This window comes from Aythya ferina, assembly GCF_964211825.1.
Source record: "Aythya ferina genome assembly, chromosome: 2".
NCBI lineage: Eukaryota > Metazoa > Chordata > Aves > Anseriformes > Anatidae > Aythya > Aythya ferina.
In genome coordinates, this window is record NC_140297.1 from 66,737,111 (window position 1) to 66,757,383 (window position 20,273).

General features: G+C 39.5%; 1 protein-coding gene across 4 annotated transcripts in view; it reads left to right on the forward strand.

Annotated features, from left to right (window-relative positions):
- Window positions 1-20,273, forward strand: part of MYRIP (myosin VIIA and Rab interacting protein) — a 231,963-nt gene that overhangs the window by 96,291 nt on the left and 115,399 nt on the right. For all 4 annotated transcript variants that reach the window (XM_084511564.1, XM_084511567.1, XM_084511565.1 and 1 more), the window contains one exon: window positions 13,067-13,288. In XM_084511564.1, coding sequence (XP_084367690.1) covers window positions 13,067-13,288 — 222 coding nt within the window. The remainder of the gene's footprint in view (window positions 1-13,066; window positions 13,289-20,273) is intronic.

Below are 20,273 nucleotides of genomic sequence, written 5' to 3' on the forward strand. Positions count from 1 at the left end.
TCCCTGCTCATTCAACTTCAGACAGCTCTGTTAAATATTACATGCCACACCTTTAACACCTTCAGCAACCCTTTTAACACTTCCTTCATCTTTCTCCAGACTGTACTTTTCTAATACCAGCACCAAAGGCTCAGTCAGGGTCCAACTTAATTCCATACCTTTTCCCTCCAAGATACTGAAACAACATATCAATATAGCATATTTCATCCCATTTTCCTTCTTTCCTCCTTCTTCCACTCCAGATATTCCTATTCGAAGTGGCCAGCCTGGCCACACTTAAAACATCTTATCAAAGCCTGTCTCTGCTAGGACTCGGGCCACAACACAGGCAGCCTTCTTTGCCTGCCATTCCTTCATCTCTCTTCCTCTCCTTTCCATCCTGGCCCTGACTCCCCCTGAAGATTTTCTTCATCTTTCTCCAACCCTCTGCCTCACTACCCGCTGCACTGTCAATACCATTAGTTTCGCTCTCTGCTTTTCCTTCTCATCTCCCCTCCGGACACACACCTCCAGGGTCTCCCGCGGGAGGGTCCCCCAGTGACTGTTCACTACATCCCCCCACCTTCTGAAGCATTTTCTGCATATTTTGCCAGGCTTTACTCACACAATGAACTTTCAAGAGCCCTTGGGATACTGGGTCCTCAGGTCTCATCCCCAAGTACTTTCTCATTCTGACCCCAAGTCTCTCATATGATTTCTGTGTTGCACACTATTATTCCAGCCAGGATTGGCAAGTGGGTATTTCTGCCCTGCCGGTATTACCCCTGGTCCTGGAGGATGAGCTCTTTCCCATTCTTGTATAACAGCTCTCCTCCTGATCATTCCCATTTCTTTCCCTGTAAACAACATACTTATAGACATAATTCCCTCCCCCAAGAGTATAAATCAGGTCGTAGGAACTGGTCTAATTGTTCAACTAGGCTGTTGGGGTCCTCGAATAAAGACTTCCTCTTCTTCTTAAAAGTCCTAACCTCTCTGCTGGTAAGGAGAAGGGGGTAGTTCACCTAAGAGGATACACAGTTAGTGTTAGTACTGTTAGTATCAGGGAAGGCAAAATTCTCAACATATCTTCTACCTTGTTCTAATTCTTGCCAGAGCCTAGAGTACGATCCTTCTTTAGGGACAGTGTTAATTCCAGTCCCTGTCTCCCTTCCTGGAGTGACTGCTGCTGCCACCAGTTCAATATTAAGATTATAGGGAGCATAACTTGGCTCCTTCTCTGAAAAAGGAATCTTATTGTTTACACATAAATTTAAAGCCTGAATTTTCATCAGACCCATATTTTGGCCAAAATACTGCTGTTTCCTTAATTGTTTTTTTTGTCCAGACTGATACACAATATTTAATCCTTTTTTTTTTTTTTTTTTTAATTACTTTTCTTTTACAATCCCTCTAATTTTGGGATTATGTTTCCAATTTCTTATCATTCTTCAGGAAGAACTATTAGTAGGCACTCCCCCAGGGATATCCCTGTCCCCTGGAACTCATATTTTCCCATTTTTCCTAACCCTCGCCAGTATGTGCTACAGAAATTTCCCTTCTGCAGTGTACCACACACCAACGTACTGAAAGATGGGGGTGTACCGCCAAGCACTTCCCCGTGCCAGCGTTACTGCACACCTGAGTTTACCAGATTCCCTGGTGTACTTCCAAGCACTTCCCCGTGCAAGGATTACCGTACATCAGATTCCCCTGGTGTAGTGCCAGCACTTCCCCGTGCAAGGGCTTACCATACACCAGATCACCCGACCCCCAGGGCAATACTTAATATTTCTTACCTTGGTCTGTGCACAGAGTTACCGGATCGATTCTTAAAAAAAAACAGAGTGCCTACCTTCTTCCTTTCCCCACCACTTCACGGATCCTGCCTCTTTAACCAGTCTCGGGCCCTCTGTCAGCTTTCCGCAGAACCGCCACCGTCGATGCACAGGACTGCTGAAATCAGCGGGGCATGCCTTCCTGCTGCTGCGGCGGTGGGGCTCCCCAGTAGGTGACTGGATCCCGGACGAGCCCCCAAATTGTGAGAAACACTCCGTAGCCAATAACTTAGGCTCAGGCGAGGATCTCAGTGAAGTAGTAATTTATTCGCGATTGCAATGGCGGGCGCCCCACAAGCAGGAGAGAGTGCATCTACTAGTTCCAAAACACAGTTTATATACCTTTTGATGGCAGGACCCTCCCCTGTTTCCCCACTGAGTGGGTAATCCAGATTCACAATCTATCTGATGCTTCACAAACAATGCATGGCCTTCAGTCGCCGGCCTGTTAAACTTCAAATTTCTTTTGACATTTTTACTGCTTGAAGTGGTAATGTTTCTTCACTTATCTGACTTGACTTGACACCGTGATTTTCACCTAATTGTCCTAAGGAGTCTGATTGTCTGCATTTTACAAGGTCACCTGCTAAACTTTCTTATCACTGTAAGTATATCTCAGTACCACATTCCCTCCTTCTAAACAATGTAACTCTGCAAAAACAACATTTCTATTCCCACATATAGAACATTGCTTTTACATACTAAACGCGAGTATGCCTGTACATACGTACAATCAGAAAAGGTAACAAACAATCCTTTAAGTTATACAATCAGGAAAGGTAACAAACAATCCTTTAAGTTCCATGACTTAACAGTTTCCATTTTCCTGATTACAAACAACAGTCTTCATTTTCCGTAATTCCATGGCTAGTAGTGTGAACAATATGTCTCGCTTTAATTTGTCAAGCAACTCGGTCTTCAGGCCTTATGTATCCCGTTCTTCCCGGATCGAAGAAAAGCATATCCATCTCCTTTTCAAGGCCAATGAGGCCTGGGTCAAAAGGCACGTTCAGGTCAACAGAGGGCAGAACAGCAAAAGCCTTTGATGGCTGTAGCAGCAGAGGGGCCCATGGCATAGCAGTCGGATCAGTAAAGGAGCCCGCAACTCCCTCACTATCTGGCAAACCACACATTTCTGACTGTGGTCCCACATGGCTCTTTAAGGCCTCAGAGATTGCTTGCCAGGTGCCGAGCAATCCCACTGCAACCTTGTCGTTTTTAGTTGCAGAGTCCCACACCTTGACCTCAATTTGGTCCCATATTTCAGGATCATAAACTGTCTGATTGTTAATAAGGAGAATAAGCTGTATGGTTACCAGGACAGTCTGTTTCTGTTACCAGGACGGGAACAGGCACATTGATTGCCTCATGAAGATAGGTTTGGCCAGACTCAGCAAACTGCTCAGAGAAGCTCGTACACAAAGTCGCTGGAAATAGGTGCACCGGAGCTGGAAAGTAGCTCAAGCTGAGAGAAGCGGACCTGTGCACACAACTGCTTCTGCCTGGTAAGCAGCTGTGCATTATGGGGAATCATACGTCCTTAGGAACGAAGACTGTCCCAGTACAAAGAGCCATGTGGGACCACAGTCAGAAATGTCTGGTTTGCCAGATAGTGAGGGAGCTGCAGGCTCGTCCACCGATCCTTCTGCTACGCCATGGGCCCCTCTGCTGCTACAGCCATCAAAGGCTTTTGCTGTTCCACCCCCTGTTGACCTGGACATGCCTTTTGACCCAGGCCCTATTGGCCTTGAAAAGGAGATGGAAATGTTTCCCTTCAATCCATGAAGAATAGGATACATAAGGCCTGAAGGCCGAGTTGCTTAACAACTTAAAGCAAGACAATTGTCCCCATGACTAGTCCTGGAATTTTCTGGTGTTTGTAATCAAGAAAATGAATGGAAAATTGAGACTGTATATTATCTGAGAAAAATTAATGTAGTCATTTAGGATATGGGAGCACTTCAATCAGGATTACCAACTCCAACTATGCTCCCCCAGTAATGGACATTAATAGTATTAGACTTAAAGGATTGTTTGTTAAACACTTGCCAGAATTTGGAAAACTTTGCCATGTTTATGTTTCAATTGATATGTTACAATTGATACTTTTTCTGATTGTACATATGTATATGCATGCTTGGGTTTAGTATGTAAAAGCAGTGTTCTGTATATTTAGAAAGTTTGATGTTCATGGGTGTGTGTTGGTAGAGCATAGACTCCCCACGCTCCCAGCGCTGTTTACTTGCCTTTTATAAATATTACTAAATTCAGATTGAGTTGTATCTTCATTTATAACAGGTTGAATGAAGATTAGGTCTTTGGGTAAATACTGCTGTTACTATAGCAATACCTATGTTTTTTAAAGAACTACCTTAAATGCGTGTTTGAATGGTGAGGTGGGGGTGCTGTAGATATTTTCCTGCTCCTCTGCAGAGATTTGTTTGTTTTGTTGTAAAGGACACACTATTACTTCTATAAGGTGTTAATACTGCTACTGTAAAACACTCTGGGGTAATTTATGTTAAACGTAACTTGTTTTCTGTGAGAACAGATTCTTTTGTCTGCCAAAGTACTGTCTTGTGTACAATAGAGGTATATGGTAAATTTAAACTTGCAAGTCTTGGTCTTTAAAACAAATAAAACCCCACATGGCTGTTGCAGGCAATTCCTATACTCAATAAAATCATTATTTATAGGATTAAATTTACTAAAAAATATATATTTAAATTGCAGATCCTATGTAGAATATCTTGCTTTGAGGCTTTTCTTTCTTTTTCTTCTTTCTTTGTCACCTTACTTAGTATGAGCCTGGTGTGCTTCCTAGGACTGCATAGGAGTTTCACCTAAAGGAAATGCCTGCTGTCTGAATGGCCTAGAGCATTTAGTAACACCTGCTTTCTTCTTGTTGCATAGTACAGCTTCTGTGGCTCTTGCAGGAAGTGGAAAAATACTCTGTGGAGTTTTCTGTGGGTAAAACTGCATGGATTTGCCTGTGTTGCATTATGTGCTTCCCAGTGCTGGCAGAGAAAATGTCTCTTCCGGCTCCCATCCCACTAGGTTTCTGGAGTGGCCAGTGGTGCTCTCGGGAGAAGGCAGCAGTCATGATGGGCAGATTTGATCACCAGCCTCTTGAGGCAGAAGACTCCCACATATGAAGTATTACTCATCTCATCTGCATGTGATGTGGTCTTTGTGTTGTTTTCTAACACCACACACACAGCCCTCTGATGTTATCATTTCTCACACTGTAAAGCCTGCTTCTGTAGCAAGCTCTGCTGCTTATTCTGCTACATAGCCTTGTTTATTCTGCTGCACATTCCTTGGGAAGGGTCAAGGAGAACTCCCTTCATTTTCTGATGCAAAGAGCAGTAAATAATATTAACTCAGCAACAACACTGTTTCTAGCACAAATGTTAGTAGGTCTGTGTTGTTTGAAATCCCACCAGGAAAAAGGAATGAAGACTCACGGTGAATACTCTGAGTTTTTCAGAGATGTATGAATTACTGTCCCACTGTACACTAGCCAGGCTATGAATCAGATTTTGTAAGGTTGAACTGGATTACACTGTGAAAGGAGCACTGGAAGAAGAACTGTTTAATGTAGTAGGGGCCTTTCTGTTCTTAAAGAAAATGGTACAAGTGTGATACAGGCTTAAATATGGATGCATATCAAAGGTAGACTCACAGATGCCGTTAGAAATGCAGAGAAGGTATCATGTTTGTGATGGAAAAGTGTGTAAATTTTAATATTTTCATTAATTTTTCTTTGTTCTGTTTACACTGAACAATATTCCAGTCCTAAGAATGCTAGTCTGTATTTATTGTTCAGGTACAACCAAATGGGATACATGAAAGCCATTAACCTCAAATGACTTTCTACTGCAAGTCAGGAGCTGACAGGACAAACATGAAATTTCCTAGTGAGAGAGACAGGCAAGAGGCACAGAGTGACAAATGGCAGGGAGGAGTGTAGATAAATGCTACCACTGTAAAGTATTTGTTTTAATATTTACTTTCTTTTAGTGGTCATGAATACACAATGAAATACTTGAAGAAGGAGGAAGTTGGTCAACATGGTCAGAAATTCAGTTTTTATCCCTTTAAAATTAGATGCACCCAGGAATTAACTCTATTAAACTTTTTTTTTTTTTCCCCACTCAATTGCAACAAGGAGAAAAAAGTCAGTATTAGATATTTGACAAAATGCACTATCCTGACCTTTGAAATGGTAAATAGAGGCAGTGACTGATGTAGAAATAATGTATTTGAGAGGCTTTTAGACATTTGGTCTGCTTAATATGTAGGTTAACCCTTAATGGATGGTAGAGAAGGGATAGCTGCTAGACTGTGGAGTTTAGCAGGACAAATCAATAACTGCTTCCCAAAAGTAGTTTCTGCTGTTGATTGAGTGCAATTCCATAGACTTCTTGATATTTATGTATATGTTTCGCATTTCTAAAATTCTGCCATAATTACCTAAGATATGCAAGAAACATTGACATTCTAGTTATAGAAAGACACCACGTAGGCAGTGAGAAATACACTTTTAGGGAGAGCAAAATGACATTTATTGAGAGGAAATGAGATAGATGGGAATGTAGTAAATGCTTGTATAAATATGAATCACTATATAAGATGTTGGAACTATAAAAAAGAGTAGGAATTTGAGAAAGGTGGTAAAACTAATACAGTTTTGCTAGGTTGTTGACATTTTTCATGGGGTAGTACAATGTAGTGTTACATGTTTGTAATCTAACAGAAAGGTATCGCAAAATAATAAAATATTAATCAAAGCGTAAAGATTGGTAGTCAGATTGGGGAGAATATTATATACAAAGCAGAAATTACGAAATAGATAGATGAAAACTGGCTGGATGAGTAAGCTCAGATAGTAGTGGTCAGTGCCTAACTGGTTACAAGCATTACTTCTTGGGGACTGATAGTGGGATTAATTTGGTTTAATGCCTCCATTAATGTTCTGGGCTTTGAGATGCAGTCCACTTTCTTTAGGTGCACAGATGACACAGAGTTGGTTGGAAGGGTTGACATACTGGTAGATGGGGCTACTCCAGCTTTTCAAGGTCAATCTCGAGAGAAATGGGTTGCTGGGAACTTCCTGAAAAAGCAATACCAATCTAGCATTTTGCAGTAGAATGGGCTTGGGCCTGACTGTCCAGCGATCAGCTCTGCTGAAGGGAACCTTTTGATTCCTGATGGACAGTGAATTTAAAGCAGTCAGTCCTTGTAGCAGTGGTCAGTGGGTTGAGGCAAGTGATCATTCATTTAGTACTTTTGAGTCTGTATCTGGAGTAGTGTGTACAGCGTTAGGTGTCCCAGTACAAGTAAGGCATTGCCAAACTGGAGCATAAGCCTCACCACTATAACCACAGAGATGGTTAGGAACTGGAGCATATGACATGCACCAAAAGGCTGAGGGAGCTGTGTTTCTTCAATGTTATGAAGACTGAGGGAGAATCTACCGGCAGTCTAAAACTGCCTAATGGGTAATTAAGAGAAGATAAAGCCAAAGGGTAATAGACAACCAAACATAGTACTGCTTCTCTGAATACTCTAGGAATCTGCATACCAGGATTTTTCTAATCCAGAGAAGGTATCTCTGTATATATTAACTCAGGACACATTTTTCTTCTATTATTTTTTTCCAGTTGCTCTTTGGATCTGTGTTAACTTTTAACATTCACACTGCCCAGTGGTAAACATTGGTATGGATATAATATAAACCCAGGATTTAACCTGCAGAAGAAGTGCTTGTCCCAAATACTAATGAATCATTTCACCTCAGAACACCCCACCTGCCTGCAAAGCAGTCTCTTAACTGAGCTAGAAGGGCAGAATAGAAAGAAAAGTGAGAAAAAAGTGTTGAAACAGATTTATTTCCATGTGTTCCGTGTGGCAGTATTAGAACAGGAGGACAAAGCAGTCTGTACTCACAGCACTGCTTCTTGGAAAAGATAATTTCAACTTTCACACGGAGATATCTGATGTCATCAGAGCTCCCCAGAATATCTGCTCTGAAATTTCAGACCTGCTTCTCCCTCTCTGCTCCCCTTGCACACAGATTTCAAAGTCTAACAGTTAGATGAAGTACAGTCTGTGCTCCTGTGATATCCAATGTTACAAAAGAAAATGGGGTTAAATACAGTCTCTTGACAATTTACAGGTTTACAGGGTGAGAAAAATTTTTAAAAATACCAGTGTATTTATTTCATTTAACTACACTCTGATATGTCAAGTAATTTCCCATTGATGATAGACACTGATTGACAGCAACAGAAAAGGAAATCTTCCTTAAGAGCCCCTAGTACCGCATCTATAGAATAATAGAGGACAAATCCTTCATGTCCTGAAGTAAGAAAATTATTAACAGATTAGGATAGAGCCTGATACATGAAGCAAGGTATCAGTCCATGGCAAGTGAGCTACATCTGAACTTGGTGCTGATTGACTCTGTTCTCTATGTAGCAAGTTCATTGTCTGATACGTTTTTAAGACAAGGCTAAGTGTCAAGCATGTTGGCATTTTTCTGGTTCTATCAGCAGTGGAATTTGTTCAACTGTGACTAGTATTCAGTTTTCTCAGCTTGTTATTCACCACATTTATTTTATGGTATTTAATAAGAGATACAAAGGTGTTAAAGCAACTCTTTTCCCACTATCAGAACTGTTTGCAAATGTAAAACAAAACAAAACAAAAACAAAAAACAAAGACATTATCACCACAGTTGTGGATTTCTTTCTTTTTAGAAAGAAATTATCATCAGAATCCATGATACTTTTTCGTATAGGTAACCGATTATTTTTCACAATGCTATCCCAGACTGTAGAAGGATAACTTTATTCGTTAAAGGTGAAATATACATCTTTCTTTCAGTGAGAATTTGTTCAGCATCAGTCTAGGCAGGTGTGTATGTTGCTAGGGTAATACAGGATCCATTTAGACTCTACATGCTTGTTGCAAAGCCTTGTTCAAAATAATAATAGTAATGAAGTACTGAAATAGGTTTTTATTCGTGTACCTCACTTAGCCTTACCTATATATAAAAATAAGTTATCCTAAACTCCTAATACATCGTTATCTGATCAGACTGCTGATGGTAGTTGCATGCTACTTGGTTCACTTTACATGTGTCTAATTCTGATGCTATTTTCTTGGTGGTGTTCATACTGACGGTGGCCACATGGTGAGTGCTTCAGATGTAGTGGCTTTCATAGCAGGCTTGCTGTCAGTCAATATTAAAAATTGTTATTGATTTTAGGCAGAACATTGCTACATCAGTTCTGGATGCTTTTTAAAAATCTTATCTGTACGGCCCAATTCCCTCATCTCCCTATGTGTGCATGGATGCTGTTTCTACTTTTTCTAGTGTGCACATCACCCCTGCTATATCCATTCCTGCTTTATAACCATTTAAATAAGAGAAAAGTCAACACTGTTCCTTTTCAGTTTGAATGCACAGTAGTCACTGAATCTTTAACATTGATTTTTGAAGGCAACGCTGTCATTGTAGGCCTTTTGAAATAAGTGGCAAAGGCAAGGTTTGGACAACAATTTAAAACAATTTAATGGGACAATATCATCAGTTAATACATAGGCAGCACCATCTAGCTCTTAGTTTTGAAAAGAGAGGCCAAGAAAAACTACAAAGGAAGATCTGAGGCTATTTTTGTAGAAATGAGTAACTCAAGGGAAAAAAAAAAAAAGAACCTGAAAAATGCTCGTGAGATAGTACATAGAATACAACTACAGCTGCAGTAATTGGACTGTGAAATATTTGTCTTAATTTTTGATACAAGAAGTAGTTTACTCATAACAGTTTATGAGTCTCTTACTACTTGAATGCTGAGGTGTTTCCCCCAGCCTGCCAAAGCTTTGTGCTTTTCTGGTTTTGAGGGATTTTTAATGTTACTTTTTTTTCTTCTTCTTTTTTTCCTCTGATAGACTCCCTGCTGTCTAATTCTCCCTGAAACTCAGCTACTGCTGGTGGATCTATATCCCTGTGCAGATTGAAGGTGTTCTTCAAAGGGTCCCCAACTGCAAGCAGTATGTTTGCACATGTACTAACATGTTTTTGATGTTGTTGTTTTTTTTTTTTTGTTTTGTTTTGTTTTTAACAGCACTAATAATGTGTAGAATACTAATAGACATACTGAGTGTTAAATATACCACAAGGTACAATTGTGACTCATGTTGATAGGAGCCTAGAAAAAAGACACTTTCTAAGATTATGGTGTAACTTGGCATTTGCTCCAAAGGTACCCAGTACAATCCTGTGCTCCACTTTTTGAAAGAGAGGCAAATAGAGTTTCCTCAGGGACAATTTAGCAAAGATGTAAGGAGAAACAAAATGTCTGTAGCAATGGTGTAGCACTGCCTCTAACAAGGGATTTGTGTTAGATGCCCATCCTGATGGAGAAGAATAAACTACCTGAGAAGGAGGCAGCTAAAATAAATTAGTGCTGAATCCATAGAGGGAGGCATATGCCCGCTGGAAGAATTTGGTTCTTACTGTATATAGCAGGGGGAAAAATATATGACCCTGGCAGTATATAGCTTTACCTGTGTGTGCACAATACACTTCATGGTATAGAGACTATGGAACTGATGAAATGCTGAGGAGTTCTCCTTGGCATCTCTGTCTATTTAACTCCAGAGCAGATGTTGGTGAGTGGTGAGGGGCTATAAAACTTACAGTTAGTGTTTTCCCTAAATTTAGTGGCATTGCACTCACCTGGTTGTGCACTTCTAGGCAGAAAAAAAAAAAAAAAAAAAAGGTGAGAAAGCAAAAGCAGAGGTGGGGACCCCCTTTCAGTAATAACAATCTGGGACCTTGAACATCAAGTTCAAAAGGTGTGAATGGAAGAAAAGTTTCAGCAATCAGCCTGTGACTTCTCATGGTAGCCAAGGAGTAAGGGACCGTCAGGTTCTGCACAGATTAAAGGAGCATCTGATACACAGCTGGCAGGTCTACAATTATATTTGTCCATCACCTGAGGAAGTTACATGGAGTATGGCAACCTTACCAGCTGGACTTGGCCTTTTGTAGTGTGCCAGTTTGAAATATAGGCTGGTGTGAGGTGAGTGTCAGCTGGCTGCATCCCATCAGCTGAAGATGCTCCCCCAGAGAGGAGCAGAGGAACAGGTTTGGGGGAAACTGGCAGCAAAATTGTGCCAGGACTCTGTCCTGGAGCTTAACATCCCACATTGTAGTTGATACGTTTCATCTTTTTTAAAGGACTGCTACCAGGTTTCTGCTGGTAATTTTTTCCCTTGTTATACGGAAAGCAGATGGGTTTTTGTAGTTTTATATTTTAATAAAGCTGACTGGGGCCTTCAGCATTGCTGTTTCATGAACTCCTTCCAGAGCAGCTCCCAATGTAGAGGCCTGGAGTTGAATCATCCTAGACTTTTTTTTGTTTTGTTTTGTTTTAACCTGTTTCTCAATCATGTCCTAGTCTTCCCTCTACCTTGTTTTAAACTTCGCAATATGTATGGCGAGTTGCCAATGTGCATTGCTCTTAACTTTGCATTTAGCAGTTACAGCTCCACCTGCCCCCAACCCTTGAGTGTGTAATCACAGCATTACCTCTCGAGGAGAAGCAAGAAAAGTTTTACAGCTTTTTAGAAGGTTTTACAATCTGAACAGAAGTCATAAAGATTATTTACTTGAAACTCTGAAGAATATTTATTCAAGTTCAAGCAGGTGGGCCAAACCTTTATACTGGGGACAAACAACAGAAAAATACATCATTCTAAAGTTTTAAATTTATAATACCAGTATCTGGAATATGGTTAAATATGGCATACATGCAAGTTCAGAAATTACATGCTTTAGATCACTACTGTAATAGCCTTTTAGACTTGAGGTTTAGAATTGACTTGTCAGATTTTAATAAACAGGCTGTTTTTATTTCAAATTGTTCATCTGAGACAGAAATGGCAAATTAGAAGATGTGTAGCCTAGTAAAGTGAGTCTTTTTAACATTCCAGGATTGGCTCATAGCAATGCTTATAGGTTATCTTGGTTGAGTTTCTGAATAAGTATGCAACAAGAATATTCTTTTTTTTTTTTCTTTTTTTTCCTGTACCAAGATATTTAAGCATAAATTTAAATGCAAGTCACCGTGTCACGACTGTCTTCCTGCAGCTTAATCCACCTCTTATGGTACCTCTAGATTTTGTTGGTTTTTTTTTTTTTTATACTTTTCTGTTACTCTAGTCTTATAAGTGGTTCTAATCAGTGCTTAGAAATAATAAGTTAGCTACTACTAACTCAGAAAAACAGAAGAAAATGGATATATTTATAGTTACACTGTTGTTCTAGGCTTTTGCTAACATGTTTTTCATGAATGCTGTTTTCTTTTAATGCAGATACTAGTTGTAAATGCCAGAAACTATCCACTCACACAACTGTTCATTCTGACTTCTTCACTTTTTCATTACTCATATCATGTAATATATTGCTTAATTTGGAAAATATCAAAAGCGCTATAAAATGGGAGATAGCAAATTAATAAATACCACACATAAAATTGTTTTTTTTTTTTTCTTTTTTTTCTCTTTCTCTCTCTCTCTTTTTTTTTTTTTTTAAATAAATGAACTCTTTTGCTGAAATACAGAAAACTCTAGAGGTCTGCAATAGAGGTCTGCAAACCTTGTCACAGGCAGTTGGCAGTTGGCTCAGTATTGGTCCTGGTTTAGTTGTTTGTTTTTTTGTTTGTTTGTTTGTTTAAACTCTGGAAAGAAATGTTCTATTAGCTTCCTTGACTGAGCTCTTATGCATAATATGACTCCATGAATTAGAACTCAGAAAACGTAGCACTTTTGTTTTCAAAACTATTGAACAGAGGTTTTTTTTTTTTATTACTGTACACCAAGTCTTTTGACTTTCATAGCCTGGTTTTTGATTTGCGAAGTGCTCTGAAAGCGAATTGTGAGATGTCACAAGGGAGTGACAGCTGGAGTAGGTAAAGTAGTCTGGTGTTGCAGAGTGTTACTGGAGCTGTGTGAACCGAAATTGTTTGCTCTGACTCACAGCAGAGTTTACATGGACCAGTCACATGTGACTCCAGAGAATATAGGAGCTTTAGCTTCCCAATTCTGGATTTAGAATGTGCATTTCTGACATTTGTTTTACACCTGCAGAAGTTATTTAAATAGTATCACGTGAGCATATTGAAAGAGGAAAAAGGCAAAGAGATTTATATTTGTTCTTTTGTTTTTTGTTCCAGTGAAATGAAGCAGAAGTTGGATGAAGAGGGTAACAAATGCAACATCCTTTCCAAGCAGCAGAAGTTCAATGAGCACTGCTGTATTCGCTGCTGTTCCCCTTTCACCTTTCTTATCAACAGCAAGCGACAGTGCCAAGATTGCAAGTACAACATCTGCAAGAGCTGCAGCTCTTACCAGAAGAAGGAGAAGGCTTGGATTTGCAGTGTCTGCCAGCAAACAAGGTAGGGACCTATTGTTCAACAGCCTGTATAAAGCAGCTGTGGCCTGACCTATGCTTTTTGTCGGTAGGGGACACAAAGTATCTGTTCATGATGAGGTTGATTTGTTCCTGAGACGTGATGTACCTGTTTTTCTAGGGATTAATTTGTTCTAAGAATGTTTGGTTACCTGTTGCATTTCCCAGGTTTGTTTAGTTGATCTGATGAATCAGCAAGCACTAATTGGACTTAGCTTGTACATGTCTGTGATCTTGAATGTGAATGTCTAGGTAACTAACCTAACCTGAGTGTAGTTAGTAATTTTCCAGCAAATCCCGTTGATGGGTGGGGCATGGAAAGAAGAATATTGGTGACTAGACCATCCATCTGTGAATGTGTTTTGGAGTGCTTTTCCAAATGCTGGAATTCTTTGGGCTTACTTTTGCAAATAACTGTACAAAACAGCAGTGCAACCTGTTATAATTCTTAACATTTGTTAAGAATATGCTGTCAGGCCTCTGTTTACAGATGGTATCAGTGGTTTACTTGTTTCACTCTTTTGAGGATAATATAGCCAACACTTTTAAAGACAGCACCAGAAAACCAAAGCTACTCCAAGCAAACATAACAGTGGGAAAGGGAACACTCCTTGGAGGATGACTCTGATAGTCTTTCTTATCCGCTTTGTAGGCCAGGTACCAAAAGCAGCTTCAGCTGCAGTATCATAGTATCATCTCTGACTTCTTTACTTGGATGAGAAGCATAGATGAATTTGATCAATTCCTCATAGTTTAATTTTGAACATTGGTAAGTAAAACAGCTGAGCAAATATGACTGAGATGGCTGGAGCATCAAGGCAAGAGCTGTGTCCTTTTCCAATGTTGTACAATATTTCTGTGCTTACCAGCCACTCCTTCCTGCTTGCTTCTGATCAACACCCACTTGAATCTTAAGTTTTCACATCATATCTGTGAATGAAGTGTGTGCCCTTTTGCATAGGGCTTAAGATCATAGGGATCCCAGGTGAATGACTCTGTTTCCAAATGCCAGCCTTTGAGCTGAAAGGAGAATGTATTCCCCAGGAGCATCTGATCCTCCTCTGACATTTCCGTAGGGAAACCTACTCCAAGCAACCCCTGCCGAGGCAAGAGAAGAATGGCAGGAGTCTCTTTTCCAGCAGCACAGAGCGCTGCAGAGACAGTGTTCAATTCTGCTTTATTTATTTAACCATTTCATGACACCTCTTTCCTCCACTTCTCTCAATTGTAAAGTGTTTACAAACATTTTCCTCATTTATGAAACATGGGACTCAGTTTGAGTTATTTTTCAGTAAATAAATTAACTAACACTGATGCTAATAATTTTATGCCCTGGTTTACTGGACCATGTGACTTACACGTACCTGCAGGGGAAGCTGGGGCGAGAATTCCCTGGAAGCTGCTGAGGTGGTTTGGCTTGTTTTTTTTGTGTGTTTGGTTTATGTGAGGGGGTATTGTTTTGAACTACCACTCAGTATTTCTCCCAGGGAAAAACTTGGGGGGAAATGCCACACTTTGTTGTCAGTTTCAGTCCCTTTCTCAGTGACACAGAAGGAGGGAGCATGGACTATGCCCTCCTATTCCTCCAGATGTTCTCTTTTTCTTATGTCTTTTATTTTTTCCTATAATAAGATAACACTAGTAGTAAACATAGCTCTTTGTTTAGCTGCTACTTCTCTGAATGTCTTACTACACTATTAGATACTGAGCTAGAAACATCTCAGAGGACTGTGCTTTCAGGTTGTTCACTCTCCCCCCTCCTCCCCCCCCCCTATATTTCTTTAATTATGTAAGAATTAATCTCGTAATTCTCTGCTATGTAGAAAGGGCTTAGTTGAACTGGGAAAGTATGAACACTTTCAGTTCAGATTTTCCTTAATGACCTGCTTGTGCTCTTCTCTTCCACTCTAGAGCAGTGCTGGAATACCCTGAGTTTCACTTCTAGCTTTTATTTGGAATATGTCATACAGTTCTCTTATGTTGGAAGCAGTTTCTTACTGTACAAAAGGCTATAAATCATTCCTAGAAGTAATTGTTTTTTTAAAGATGGTTAACCTCATACATTAGAGCTTGAAACTCTAATTAGGTGAATTGAAAGCTGCTTTGTGTCTATATATACATGCAAAAAAAATCTTTAAAATTCCTTTATGATTTGGGAGCCAGGACCAAAGACTTGGGGATGTTTTTTGTTTGTTTTGTTTTATTTTGGAGAGTAATGCATTGCCTAAGAGTCACTTGGGTTTGAATTTAAAACACTTCTGAGAGCTGTGTCCTTACCTTTAGATCATCATTTTCTCTATAAGCTTCCTCTAAAAGAGTCGCATCAACTTCTGCAGGCTGTAAATACTTTACTGGTAGATTTCTACACAGGGGTGGTCTTGACACTGAAGAAAATCTGGTATGTTTAGTTAATCTCTCAAGGCATGACCCTACTGGAGCTACATGTTCGGTGGAAATTGGTATTCATCTTCCAAAATGGAGATCTACATTAAACATTTAGCAGAGAGCAAATAATGCAGGTCAGGATTTGAAACATAAAACATTTGTAGAAAATGGGGCCAGTCTTCGCTTCTTCTAAAGGCAGTAAGCTCATCTGTAAGCCAATGGGGGGTGAAAAAAAAAAAAAAAAAAAGTGTTTGTACTCTTTAAAGCGCATCTCTTCTTTTGATGCATCTTTTAGGTATTACAAAATTCGTCTCAGCATAGAATCTGAATACTTGGAAACGGCTTTCTAGCAATGTTGCTGTGAGGAACTGCAGAACCTTTCTTCATTTTCCCAGTTTTTCAGTTCTGCAACACTTTCTGCTAATACATTCTGGTTTAGATTTATCTCTGAAGGCCTTTATTAACATTCTAGTGTTTTGTTTTTTGTTTGTTTATTTGTTTTGCTCATGTGTATCTTTCTAATTTCTAAGTATGTTATGATAAAATTGTATACTATCGGTGTCAAGTTTTCAATTTGTGTGTAGTGCATTTCTGGTTCTTCAGAAGCTTTGTACAATGTCTTCTAGTTAGACACACATACAATGATGTGTTTGGGCAGCAGTCTGTACATACATGTATTATTAAGTGTTTGTGGCTAAGTAGATTCCAGACACAGTTGCTCTGCCCTCTGGATTAATACTTGGTGCCAGACAGTGGGGTTCTTTGCTCATTTATCAGTAATAGGACATTATTTCCATTTGTGTAGTTTCTATACTCATGGAGATTTATCCTGTTAACTATGAACAGCTAACCAATTATGTGTGGGTGCACTTAGAGCATTATAAATGCTGTGGTTTGCACAAGTTTTCTTTTCCTGGTGATAAAATTGGAAATTCTCCAGATTAGTAGCCACTGGGTCTGAGTGGCAATAATAAATGTGTCTTTTCCGTAGCTAGTGTGCTTTGCTATTAGGAACAGTATCTTAAAAGGTTCTTCTGTTACCAAAGAAGTTAACATGAAAATTTAATTTGTCATTTTTTAAAAGCTCAACGACACCGATAAGTAAATCCCTTATATGCTGTTATTCTTCAGACACACCTCTCACTTGAAATAGATACTCAAGCACATACCACTTATTATCTTCAATATGAATCTGTGAGACTAAGAAATTATGCATTTTGTAAGGCAGTAATTTATCCTGCTTCTGTGACCTAGGTGTAAAGAAAGGTGGAAAATGCAATTGCCATGTCTTTCTGCCAAAGACAAGGAGTGGTTACTAAACTTGTATGCAAAATTAAGTATATGGCTTTTTGTACTTTTTTTGTAGTAGCATATCTTTTCTGCAGTCAGGTGTTTCTAAGGTCTTTCTCCAGATACTGGGACAAGTGTATGGCTATTGGAGTTAATTATGTCTCTTGCATCTTCCACCCTATCTGCTTTCAAAATATGACCCTACAGTTGTTGTAGATGGTGAAATAAGTGGTTATGCCTGTCAAAAGTACCTGTATTGTAAACACGTTTCCTACTTTTTCCTGTTGCACGTAACATCTGCATCTTGTGCTACAGCTATTCAGGCAAACATCATTTTAGCTTAGCAATTAGTAGGCAACCCTTGTGTTTATTTTGGATCCACAAATAAAATAATTTTAATGTAGGGGGAAAACAATCTGTGACCTAAAGCTGTTCTTGAGTTTGCATCTGCCTTTATTTCAGGTCGTTGTATCTTTTTTTGCAGAAACTGCTTTAGAGATGAAGATCGGATATTGACAGAGTGCCTAAATAAAAGTTTTCTAAAAACAAGATACTTTTAAATCCGCTGTTTGATCATAGCAAAAGAAAGCTTCCTGTTCATTTCCATTTTACAGTGTGCTTAAGAACTTCCTTGATGAAATGTTTTCATCAGAAAACTTGTTAGTGAAAAATGGAAGTTCTTCACAGATGGCACACTTGTTTTGTCTGGAAAATTATGAGGTCCAACATGGAAATTTTACAAACGAACAGTCCCCTGAAACATGGGAGCTGAGATTAAAAGCTTTTCTCAGAATCAGGTGGATCAGTTAGTTTCCCAGTATTTAATAGTTTATTTTAAAATATGTCTTTTATTCTCCCCATAGTCCCCCAAAATATTTTAAACTGGTAACTTTCAGGGAATTAATGTGATATGGTTTTATGGTTTGACTTTTGTCTCTGGATTGTTGAATGCCAACAGCAAACTGCTGGCACATTTCTGGAGCTGTTTTAATTGTCCTGTTGTCTAGGGGATGTTCTGTGACCAAGAGATCTTGCTTATTTTGGGGAGGTAAACTTTGTAAGGTAATGAGATGGCCTTTGCTGCTCTGGTTGTAGTAGTGATTGCCCTTATCAATTTGATTTCAAATTTACTATGCAGCAAAGCTTGTTGGAATTTAGTGAGTGATGTCCTTTGGCAACAGCTACAAGCCAGATGTCCTCACTGATTCTTTTAGGTCTCATCTCTGCTTTTGCCCATTGATGTGCAGACTAACAGATACTTTCCAGGCCTCAGCTTGAGAGACACTTCCTTCTCTTTTCATTAGGCTTCCAGGAGATAATTAGCAGTGAATGAAAGAGTTAGTTCATTTAGTAAAGAAATATTCTGTTCCATCGTCTGCTGTAGTCTGAGGTTATACAGGTTAACAGGATAATGAAGACAGCATAGTTCACGCTGCCTTCAATTTGCTGATAACAAAATTGCTTTGTATTTGGTGTTTTGTTGTTGTTGTTGTTTTGTTTGTTTGTCTTAAACTCCATGAACTTTGTCAAAATGCCTGTTTGTGTTTTGCCTCTAGGATCAGAGGTCTGTTGGAAGTAATGGAATTTGAGGTTAATAATTTAGAATTTGTTGGCATTACCTTTGCTCCATGAACTAGTTTCTCAGAGTATAGAAACTAGACCTCTCACATGGAAAAGATACTTAACAAATGAGTTTGTTTCTCCTAAACATAGTGTGTGGCAATACATTTTCTTGTTTCTCATCAATAAAATTATTATTAGAGATTGAAAATTCTCAGGAAACACCAGGTTTCCAAACAGTCTTACGAAGATTTTGAGTAGTGAAGGCTGTTTTTCAGACCTGCAAAAGCATAGATCTCTTGTGTCTGTCCTGTGTAGTACATTTAAGTGCCATATTTTCCACTTTTGATGTTTTTTACTTGTTAACAAAAAGTGAAAAGTGAAAGGAGATTGATAGGATAAGTATGAGGAGGAGGTTGAGGGGAATAGTACAATTATAGTTTGAAAAATTAGTCATGTGATGTGTTGTCGTAATTCCCAACTTGCAATTAAACAGCACAAATCTCCATAAAAGATCAGTAACTCTGGAGAGCAATGTTCAGGATCCTGAACAACACTTCCAGTATATAATTTGCAAATTGTTTGACAGATACCTGCCTCACATGTGCTGTACACTAACATACTCCAATACTTACTATAAATACTTCCAGCAAAACCAGAACTCCAGTTGCATAGCTAGCTGGCTGTGATGATGCAATATGCCAGCTTCATGAATAGCTTAAAATAAAAATAAAAATTGGCGGATGGGGTGTAGCTAGCAGCTATCCAATCAGTATTTCCAATGTTTTCATGTGTTCTCTGCCTCTTGCCTATCCCTGGTCACCTCTGAGGAGAACTTGGTGCTGCCTTCTCCAAGCCCTCTTCTGAGGTTGTTGTGGGCAGCAGTTTGACACCCCAAGCCTTTGATACCCCAAGAGGCCACACAAACGCCTCTCCCCCAGCCTCTCTGAGGCATGATGCTGACTTGTGCTAAATTTGTTGTCCACCAGCATCCCCAAGCCCTTCAGTGCCCAGCCACATCAGTGCCCAACTTGTGCTGTTGCCTGGGTTGTTCCTCCTGAGATGCAAACCCTTGCTCCTGCTCTTCTTGAACAATATGATCTTCCAGTCAGTGCATTTCTCCAGCATGTCCAGGTCCCTCTGAATAGCAAGCCCTGCCATCCCACGTATTTACTGGTTTAGGTTTTGCCTGCAAACTGGCAGAGTGCACATCATCCCATCATTCAAATAAATAAAGACATTTAACATGGTTGGCCTAAATATGAGTCCATGGTAACTGGCTGCCATTTGGACCTTGTACTGCTGCTCACAATTCTTTGAACCCAGGGTTCTACTTGTGAAGTCAACTCACCAGTTTAGATACAGGGAGACTATGCGACGTGACTGGAGCCATATTCTTGGTCTGTCTGAGCTGGTAGCCTATGCCCTGTAGAAGACTGAAAGATGACCACAAACTCTGTGGTATTTAGTTAACTGTAAATGTCTGAAAGCTGGATACTCAAAAGTTATTTCATGCTTTTCTTTGCAAATGAGGATCTTAGGAAAAATGCAGAGATAAACCTGAAGCCATGCACTTTGCTGAGCTCACTGTAGTCATAGTATCACAGAATCACAGAATTTCTAGGTTGGAAGAGACCTCAAGATCATCGAGTCCAACCTCTGACCTAACGCTAACAATCCCCACTAAACCATATCCCTAAGCTCTACATCTAAACGTCTTTTAAAGACTTCCAGGG